The sequence below is a fragment of the Fragaria vesca genome, linkage group LG2 (assembly GCF_000184155.1).
Source record: "Fragaria vesca subsp. vesca linkage group LG2, FraVesHawaii_1.0, whole genome shotgun sequence".
NCBI lineage: Eukaryota > Viridiplantae > Streptophyta > Magnoliopsida > Rosales > Rosaceae > Fragaria > Fragaria vesca.
The window spans coordinates 7,399,828-7,410,041 of NC_020492.1; the positions used below are offsets into that span (position 1 = coordinate 7,399,828).

Below are 10,214 nucleotides of genomic sequence, written 5' to 3' on the forward strand. Positions count from 1 at the left end.
GACCGTTATCATTTCATTAGCAGGACATTAAACTTTCATCAATTTGTTTTTGCTAGAGAATTTTGTATCTGTCTCATCACTATCTCGATCTATGCTTGGTATAGTTATAGAGAATATGTTAGAGCAAAACAACCAAATTTCTTAGAAAAAAAAAAATCAAGAAATAACAATGGAGGAGAAATTATTACACTAAATATGAACAGTTTTGTAACTTTGTTGGACATTGTGGCCTGTTGCTAATATTTATCATATTGCTTTAAGCCTTTAAATCTATTAATTACATATCCAGTAAGCTAGCTTGGCTCGGAAGTAATTCATTTCCAAAATTATCGATCACTAGCTAGGGCTTGAAGAAATTGGCATTTAGACCTTTCTGAGCTAAATTCCATGTTGCTGCAACCACTAAAACGACACTCAAAACCAGTCCCAAGCATCCAAGTGCCACGTTAATACACCACATTAAACCATTTGGCTTCGGTTTCTTGAGTGCAATCCACATGAAACAGGGATAAGCATAAGCCATGGGCAATGTCAAACCTCCAATTAGAGGTGCCAGGCTCACCAAGAAAGGAAAGGTCACCGCTGCAAAGAATGCTAATCCTCCAAACAAAACCCGAAAAGTTACTCGAAGCCGTCTTGCGCACGGCCTGTTCTTCCTCATAGTGTACTTCGACTCCAAGTTGTCATAGACAACCATGCCATAGATTTGAAACGTACTTAAGCAGTGCAGTATTACAAGAATGCAGATTACTCCCAGAATAGACCTTGAGGTCTTATTGTGTCCAGGTAGTTGTGAAGCTGAGCTTAATATTGCTGAAAGTGATGAGGAGGATACCTGCATAATCAAAGGACATGTTATGATCAAATGCAAACGACATGAATATAGAGGAATTAATGAAGGAAAGTAAGGAGGAGTTGGTATTACCTTGTTTCCATGTACCCAAAATCCAGCTATGGCTAGAGGAACCATGCATATGGCAATGATTGCATAAGATATAATCACCCCTCTCCACATTCGCTTATGAATTGGGTGTTTGGGATTTGATGGCAATGTACCCTGCATCAGTAGAAAACGTTAGCCTTACTCTATGATAGGGTTTAGGGTTTAGCAATATAGAATGCTCGAGAACCGTTTCATATAAACACTCACCTGAATTTCAAGAATGACGTTGTGACCTCTGAATGCCAAAAACACAATGCCAATCGCATTCAGAATCCGACCGAATCGATCCATGTCAGACTCCATTTCTGGTGGATTGTATGATATACCACTAGGTCTCCCCTTGGCAATTGAAATAGACCAGATCATAGTGCAATATACAATTGCTGTGATAGAACCAACCAAAGAGACCCAAGTTATTGAGTTCAAGTTGGGAAGCTGAGCCACAACAATCGCCATGATCGTGAACACCAAGAAGCACTCTGTACCAGTCATTGGATGACAATATGCAGTAGCCCCATCGTTACACACGGTTTTGAAGAAAAGCTCCATTGTTAGACCTCCTGTGATAATAAGTTGTACACACGCACCATTTGATAGATAGATCATCGGGAACATTACCAGCAACTTCCCTAACTTTTGACCTAAACAATTGAAAACAAGACTGTCAAAATCTAGACAGTGTATTGTTTATATTTAGAGACCTGATTGCTCCAGTATATATAGAAAGCCTTATACGAAGTACTCACCAAAGGCTTTAATAGCGAGTTGGATGTATCTACTAGAACGAGTTCCGGTATCAGATTCGTGAGATAGAACTAGGAGCCGTATAGTGTAGAGCTGCCATGCAAACGCTAGTAACAAGCATATACATCCCCATGCCCTGCAAACCCATGGAATTGTTATTAACTTTTTACATGATCGACGGATCGTTATTATGTTAATATATCACTTATGTATATATCAATATATTTTCATTAATCAAAACTTGAAGGCAGCTGCACCAGCTTTTTATTTAAAAAAAAAATTGATATATTTAGCAAAGGATGTGTATAACTACTTACCATCCAAGAGTGGCAAATGCAGCAGGGAGTGAAAGAGCTTGAATCCCAAGTCCAGAACAAAGTAGATGAAACGTGACAGACAAGGTGCTACCATTTCTGGATTCTGTGAGAGGCAGCCAAGCATCCTGCTTGTCGAGTTCAACGCCTACGCCTCCCGGATTTGTACCATCTTCGTTTGCACTAGGACTAGTTGTAATGGGAATGACTTGAGCAGCAGATCGTGAGCTTCTACCCATTGCATTGTTAAAGGAATGGTCGATACCTTGTGCTAAATGTAAATCTCCCATGTAGCTCGTTTCAACAACCACTTCTCCCATGAGTACTGTGTAGTTCTTTTTGCTCTGCAGATTGTAAATGGCAAGCTTAAAGCTCGGGTATATATAACTTTGAGGTGTGCGCATAGCATGACTTCAGACTTGAGCAAGTACACTTAACCAAGACAAATATATAACCTGTTACAGTTTCCTGCACCGTGAGTAGAGCAATCGATTTTGGTTACTGTCATTCACCTTGCCCTATTTGCTCGATCTATTCAGTTTAATAATTACATTACGCACTATAATATGATTAACGAAGGCTTGGAAGAAGCCAGGTTGAAAGTGAGTAGAACTTTCGACTAATTGCATGTTAATTTGAAGGGACCCGTCACTTATTAGTGTTTGACGCTATGCACCAATGGGTTTTTGTTAGAATGATATAATTAAACTAGCTACACCAAGAATTGTGCATGTGCTGTATGTGGCATTATGAAATGTATTAGTTAAATCTCATTGCCGATCGAGGACTGACCATTGGAGATGCATAGGGACCTTTCCATTTTGCTTAACTTCAAAATGTGACCTAAGCAGTGATCGATCTGTAGTCGATCATTTTTTATCATATCCTATAAAGTATAAACAAGGTATATATACGTACATGAAGTCCTTCATTAGAATACGTACTCTTGCTCTCTTGTTTATGTGGACTATTTGACGAATTTCACTTCGTGTACGTCAATTTTTGAAATGATTGTGCACAGAATGAATCACAATAATGTACGTCCATGAATTCGTCACAGATGATTTCAATTCTTGTTCTTTCTTTTCTTGCCCTTCGTGGCTTAATGAATTCCCATTTCGATCAAAAAAATTATATGGAAGAAGTGGAAATGTGTTCACCATTTCTTCTAAATTCAGTTTACCCGCTTAAGGTTTGGGGTTAACATCATTTCACTCTCCATACTTTTAATTTTAAAAATTTACCCCCTAAAGTTTCCAATTTTCATAAATCATGTCTAATTGCTGAAATTTCATCTAATTCAGACGTTAATTTTGAATTCATAACTCACTAAACAACATAAATCGCCTTTTAAAACCATTTTTTTAAGATTTCATGCTAGTATTTAATGTCTCAATTGGACAGAATTTTAGCAATTGGGCTTGATTTATGAAAATTAGAAAATTTACATTTTCAAAATTAAAAGTATGGGGAGTGAAATGATGTTAACCTCAAACCTTACGGGGGTAAACTGAATTTAATCCTTATACACAAACGGTTAACAACAAAAAGAACAATTTTCTTCTAAAAACTTGGAAATTCTTGTATGCACGACGTGTATTTACACGACGCAATCTTAACAATTCATAACAATTCATATGTTTGACCACCATGTTTCTATATTATTTCATTTAATCCTGACTATATATCCATGTATGTATGCGAAGATACACGCCGTGAGGAAATTATTATTTATACACGGAACACCACATGTCTTATGTTCCTCTTTAATCTCATTGGTCCAAATGTTTTATCCTTATTTCTGATTAGTGTATTTAATTACTTTTACTCTTTTTTTCCACCCCTTGTTAGTCCCCACATGAATCTAAGGTAAATTATTGGCCGGGTAAACCACATGACAGTGTCACGTGGTGTTCCGGGTACAAAGAATAATTACTCCACGCCGTGTACTGAAGATGCTTTCCCCAAAAACCTTGTTGTCAAGAGTATATGGCCTAACGGCGCGCCCTTGTGACGGCATCGTCGGATGGGCAAGAGTACGTAGACGTGCCTAGTCGGAGTGCATTTGGAATGGTGTTAATTGGCTTCGAAGACGGGTTTACGTGGTGACCTTGTCGGAGATGGGAATCGGTGGTTGAGTGGAAGCCTGGCAGCGCTGGTATCGTTGTATCTCGGATCAGAGCACGGTCAGTGGGAGACTTGGCCATCTAGTGGGAATGAAGGTGTGGAGGTGAGACCGGCATCTTAGTTTCTCAATCCGAATCAAAAAAATTCGATCTAGGTATGTAGGAGTATTTAGTGACGATATGTGGAGGAGGGTGCATGGCTAGGAGGACCAACTTTTCCTGATCGGGGTGCGACAGCCGGTGGTGGGAGGTTTTCGGAGGCGGATGGTCATGGTGTACGTTCCACCTACTGCCTTTATTGCATTGGGCTTGGTGAAGCTTGGGCCTGGACTTTTGCTCTTGGCCCAATATATTTTGTTGTTTTTTATTTTATTTAGTTTTTCTAACGATTTACAGATTTATGCCGAAATAATTCCCTACCACAATTTGGTAGGACGCTATGGGTTTTGTCCGGTATGCACACTTAGTGTGCATTGATTGGCCTTGTGAGGGGGCGAATTGTTTGTTTGATCAAATGGGCACTACCTCCAAGTGGCAGAATGAAATTAAGTGTCATATGTTTTATTTCCGTGCGGCAACATAATTGATAAATCTGGTTTATTGGACATTAGGATATGTAATTAAGAAACATAGTACGGCTATCAGTGCTCTTCGAAGGCTCTCTCTAAACCTTAGTCGCCCCGGCTTCGAGTGCTTATCGTGGCGACCTTCTCTGGCCTCACCCCTCTTCACTTTTCGTGGTCTATAATTGGCCTTCCCACGCTAAAGATCAGGGGCTGGTTGTGCTTGGGAGCCCCAAATCACCTTGGGTGCCTAAGGAAGATTTTGGTTAGGGACTCAATGGAGGGTTGATACCTGAATGGGTGAGTGGGAATTGGACCGTCTCTGTTGGGCCAAACTAAGAAACTCCAATCTGTTAGGGTTTCACATTTGGGATCTTGGAGAATCATCTAGAGGAGTATTGAAGGAGGAATCAAGTTATTATTAATTAGCGAAGTATGATACAATGAATGAGTTAGACCAGTCTCTATATACCACTGTGGGTACTTCCACAACTTCTTGTTCTGTTTGTACATGACAGCGGATGAGTATGTAATAGTTACTCTTGCTTTTAGCCTTTTACAAATTTCTCAAAATGCGAGCATGCTCCCAGCATGTTATTTGGATGTGTCTCGATTGGTTTGTGTTCAAGCTGTATTATGTTATTATGTTACTATCCTTCTTAATTTCTTAAATAAAATCAGTAGTTTTCCATTTAAAAACAGGAAAAAAAAAATAAGGATATGTAATTAAGAAAGTAGTTTTAGACGGACTCGGGCCCATAGCCCACAATCTGAATCAAAACTTGAAGTTTGAAAATCGGCCTATATTCAAAACTTGTCCGAGACAATATGATTCGTCAATGAAGCCTTTGTCTTCTCGTCTTTTTATCCATATATGCATCTATATCTAGCTATGTAGAAGGAAACCAACTAATAATGTGACAAGGAAACCAACCAAGAATACAAAAAATTTGCTTCGATCGACTATGTAGAAACATTACACTGTAATACCAATAACTCTTTTCAAACATAATAACCAAGAGTACGTGCTATCTAGCTACTTGGGATTTGACACAAGTGGGAACGATAAGTAGGATAGCTAGGGTGTAACAATTTCGAACAGAATATCATCAACACTACTGTACGTGACATTACTTTTCAATCACGTTGGCTTGAAGAAGCTCACCTTAATACCAGTATCAATCACGACATAAGTACCAGACACAATCAAAAGCACACTTAAACACATACCCACAACCCCAAGCACCCAATTGATCCACCAGCTTGGACTGTACTTCTTAGGCTTCTTCATTATGAGCCACATGAAACATGGATATGCCAAAGTCACCGGCAATGCGATCCCTCCTATCAGTCCGGCCAAGCTTCCCAAGAAGGGGATGGCCACGGCGACGAAGTAGCAGCCGTATGTAAACATAGCTCGCATAATAGCCCTGAGCCACCATGGAGCCGCCTGCTTGAACCTCCTAGTGTAATGCGACTCCATTTCATCGAACATGGGCATGCCGTAGATTTGGAAGGAACTAAGTGCATTGACGATGACGAACAAACTTGCTAGCCCTAAGACAGTTTGGGAGGTGTCTGTCGAATGGAAGGTGAACAAAGCCGCAAACATACCCCCTTGTTCTGGTATCTGTGAATGAAAGACAATGTTATTAGCTCATTATCAAACTGTAGGTTAATTTCTGAAACATATATGCAGAGAAGTTTAACGTACCATTTGGCCATATGCCCAGTAACCTCCGATTGCGAGAGGGAAGATGCACAATGCTATAAGTGTGTAAGAAACCTGTACACCTCTCCACATAGGCACGCGTGATGGGTGTTTTTCACTAGAGGGCATTGTAGCCTGCAAAAATTGAAGCAACAAACAAGAGTGCAATTAGTTCAAAGTCAGAAGTCATGTACTCTAAAATTGCAAGTGAAAACAAACATTTTTAGGTTCAAGAAGGTTATGCATGCAAGTTTATCAGCAATTAGTAGACAGTCAACTCTTGTGTGTTGAATTTTTGGTGTTGCCCTTATCATATGCTTGAAGAATATTCAAATGAATTGTTGAGGTTTCATTGTCGAGCTAACAACGACTTCGTCGCCACTAGAAAACTTGGTACAAATTCAATGATTTGGTTAGAGAGAAACTAAAGATATTCCCACTTGTTTGATACTCAAGCCAAATTTGCTACGTAAGATTTTAAATTAAAAATAAATAATAATAAAAAAATAATATTATTGTTTGTCTTGACACTACAAAGTTGATAAGGTGTAGTTGGTTAGTATCTTTCAATATTGATGTTATAAATTGTGTCACTTGATCGTTATTTTAGTCGTCGTTTTGCAATAACTATCAAAAATTGAAAACGAAGTGATCTTGGATGCAACTCAACATGAGTACCAATGCAAACAGAATGATAAAAGATTCTAAAGACGCATACAGTACATCGAAAAATTGTGAAATGAACATACCTGGATCTCAAGGATAAGGTTGTGGCCTCTGAAGCCAAAAGCAATCATTCCAAGAGCGTTCAGAACATCGAAAAATTGTATGAATTCTTTGTGGGCTTTCAATGGATTGTAGGAGACATGAGGTAGTCTACCCTTGTCAACAGACACAACCCAAATAAGCGTGCAATAGCCGACAGCAGTGATGGCACCAACGAGAGACACTCCAGCGATGGAGTTCAAGTTGGGAAGCTGAGACAGTATCACTGCCGCGCATGTAAAGACCAAGTACCATTCTGCCGGAGTTAAGCTCTTGACGGTGCACGTTGGACCGCACACGATTTGGAAGAACATCTTGCATGTTGCTCCTCCGAGAACGATTAACGCCACGCAAGTTCCGCCGGAGAGGTAGAGAATTGGGAACAGCGCTAAGAACTTCGATAGCTTCTCGCCTGATTTAGAGAACAAAGTTGATCAAAAAGTGCTTCCAAATTTGACACATCTGTTATCTCAAAAGTAAAGTTTACCATACTTCTCACTTCTTAGGGACGCATACTCTTGAATCTATGAGATGTATAATACATGAGTTCATAATTTACTTGGAGGAAGTTAACCGGCATATACTAATTCTACTGACTAGAATTCTAGAAAGCTAGTGATCGAGCAAAGTGCTTTGTACAAAAGCATTATATTATAAGAACACCTATGCTAACTCGTATATCAGATGCACAAGTCACTTTAAGAACTTCCAAACTAATTAATCGAGTCTTACCGAAACATGCGTTGCAAAGTTGAATGTATCTGCAATATCGAAGGCCTGTTTCAGAAGATTCATGAAGCTGCACGAGCAAGAACAGAGTGTAAAGTTGCCATAAGAACACTGCTGTCATGCATATAATCCCCCATGTCCTGTAAAACCAAAGCAAAAAAAAAAAACAACCATAAACACTCTGCAGCTCACTTCAAAATAGGGTAATCAGTAATTGCATGCAGTTTAAATAGTTTCTGGTCTTCGTTCTGACTTACCACCCAAGAATGGTGAAGGCAACAGGGATGATGAGGGCCTGAATCCCAATGCCGGAGCAAAGAGTGTGGAAGGCGGCATAGTAAGCGTTACCATTTCTAGACTCGGTGATCGGAAGCCATGCGTCTTCGGGGTCAAGCCTCGTGAGCTTAAGAGCCCTCCTTACAGGGCTCCCAATAGGAGTCATGAACCGTGGAGTACGTGATCTCGGAGTTAAGGATTTTGGGGTTTTGGCCTTTATCTCTATCTGGTCAACACCTCCGCGTGGCGGAATCACGAGCGGTTCCCGGGACACGGACGCCGCCTTGGACATCTTCGGCTCCGAGCTCTCAGGAGCCGCGGTGGTTGCCGGAGTTGCATCGGTGGTGGCAGGCTTGGGTGTTACCGGAGCGGGGGTTATTTCCTCCATCGTACGTACTACTTTGGTTTTTCTTGGTTAGTTAAACTAGCTAGCAGAAGCTTGCTCACAAGAAGCAGCTACTTACATGTAGCTCTATATATAGAGCTTGCATATAATGCTGTTCAAATTAGGGGTTTGATTGAATAGACTTGGATTTAGATTATTGAGTACAACTTTTTTGACCCGAATTTGTTTATACTTGTGTGTACTACTACTAATTAATCATTGTTCCTCCTCTAGCTAATGGAAGGAGATACTGAAAGATTGTTTGTATTATTCAAACTATTGGCGGCCACACTTTTGATTAATTTGTTTAATAAGTGTGAGGTGTATATATATGTCACTAATTGGTCCGGACAAGCTGTCTTATAGCTTAGAAGTTCATGGATGTTCAATATAAACGTACTCATCAAGAGCAGCTGGGATTGTTTATCAAATTGATGATTTTTGCTCTTATCTCTTCTTCTTTTTCTCTTGACTTGGACTTGGTCAAGTTGAGCATCCAGTTTTTCATTCGTTTCTGTTCATGTCCCGAAAGTTGACTTGGAACACGAGCACTAATCAAGCACTATTGCTAAGGGTTTGTCATAAGGAACCAAAATATATAATAGAAGTCTTACTAGCTAGCTAGCTTAATTAACTTGGCCGCTGTCATTTCCTTTGCTTATACAGACACAGTCACACAGCCAACAAGGCATGTCTAATTCTCCAACTAACAATGTGTCTTACGTGATGATTGTATTCATATAAGAAGATCGATGGAGAAGCAAGTACAATTATATATAGGGTATATCTCAAATTATAGATAGGAAGAATATATGAGGTGGTGCCGTAAAATTAAGGCCTTAATTTATGGGCAAATGGGATTAGAAAACTATGAGAATCTAAGGAATCTAAACCTATCTATGATATATAAACTGTGTATCTATGTATATGTATATATTCGTATCATGAGGTATATATGCGCAAAATTATTGTTGTAATATTATCCCGAGTCGTGGGTCGTGGCAAGGTATGCATGGTAGGGTTATGGCGCTTATTATGAAAAAAAATATCGAGTTGAAGTCTTGTCTTGTGCTTGTAGGTGAGGGATTAAAAGATGAATAGAAACAAAAGGATCGGAGAAGATTGGAAAACGTAGCAGAAAGGCCAGGATTCATAACCTATTCTGCGTCGGTTTTGGTAGCAGTGGTAGCAGGGCTTTCATATATGATTCTGTACTCATTAGCTGCAAGTAAAAGATTGAAGACAAATAGAAAGAAGACGAACGCAAACTAGTAACGATGAGAACAAACACGCAAGGGGGTTCTTGGATCTTCGATTTCTTTGGTATTTCTTCTATTTTGGTTGCTGTCCATGTCGTTTTCTGCATGGGGTAAAGATACCTAGCTAGCTCGCGATCATGAAGTTAATAGAATTGGTTGAATATATATCATTCAATTCCTATCCACATTAATTAATTAAGTTGGCTAATTAACAACGTAAATGAAACTAACGGACGTTACGTATCTAGCTAGCTCGATCCATGCATCTCTAACTACCGTAACAGTTTAAATTTGCTCAACTTCCCTACCAATCCCAGATATTTAGCTAGCAGCCGGAGAGGTCGTCGTTTCATGACTTTCATCATCATCATCATCATCATCATCATCTCTCTCTCTCTC

At 39.6% G+C, this 10,214-nt stretch overlaps 2 protein-coding genes across 2 annotated transcripts; both read right to left on the reverse strand.

Annotated features, from left to right (window-relative positions):
- Positions 1 to 340: 340 nt before the first annotated feature.
- LOC101301074 (lysine histidine transporter-like 8-like) lies at positions 341 to 2,321 on the reverse strand. The gene is made up of 5 exons (XM_004292233.1): positions 2,005 to 2,321; positions 1,690 to 1,823; positions 1,151 to 1,584; positions 926 to 1,057; positions 341 to 835 (listed from the first exon to the last, which is right to left on the reverse strand). Exons 1-5 carry the CDS (start codon positions 2,319 to 2,321, stop codon positions 341 to 343), a joined length of 1,512 nt encoding a protein of 503 aa, XP_004292281.1.
- A 3,295-nt stretch (positions 2,322 to 5,616) lies between these two features.
- On the reverse strand, positions 5,617 to 8,616 carry LOC101292947 (lysine histidine transporter-like 8-like). Its single transcript, XM_004289990.1, has 5 exons — positions 8,153 to 8,616; positions 7,899 to 8,035; positions 7,151 to 7,578; positions 6,405 to 6,536; positions 5,617 to 6,320 (listed from the first exon to the last, which is right to left on the reverse strand). The coding sequence occupies exons 1-5, from the start codon at positions 8,557 to 8,559 to the stop codon at positions 5,832 to 5,834; spliced, it is 1,593 nt and encodes a 530-aa protein (XP_004290038.1). The 5' UTR covers positions 8,560 to 8,616; the 3' UTR covers positions 5,617 to 5,831.
- Between the last annotated feature and the right edge of the window lie 1,598 nt (positions 8,617 to 10,214).

Bases quoted from the DNA above. Each gene is read 5' to 3' on its own strand.
- LOC101301074 (XM_004292233.1), bottom strand. From the start codon at position 2,321: ATGGGAGAAGTGGTTGTTGAAACGAGCTACATGGGAGATTTACATTTA. The intron at 1,585-1,689 runs GTGAGTACTTCG...TCAATTGTTTAG, and splicing joins ACTCGCTATTAAAGCCTTTG to GTCAAAAGTTAGGGAAGTTG. The intron at 1,058-1,150 runs GTGAGTGTTTAT...CTACTGATGCAG, and splicing joins ACGTCATTCTTGAAATTCAG to GGTACATTGCCATCAAATCC.
- LOC101292947 (XM_004289990.1), bottom strand. From the start codon at position 8,559: ATGGAGGAAATAACCCCCGCTCCGGTAACACCCAAGCCTGCCACCACC. The intron at 8,036-8,152 runs GTAAGTCAGAAC...TTGGTTTTACAG, and splicing joins GCCTTCACCATTCTTGGGTG to GACATGGGGGATTATATGCA. The intron at 6,321-6,404 runs GTACGTTAAACT...TTTCATTCACAG, and splicing joins ACTGGGCATATGGCCAAATG to ATACCAGAACAAGGGGGTAT.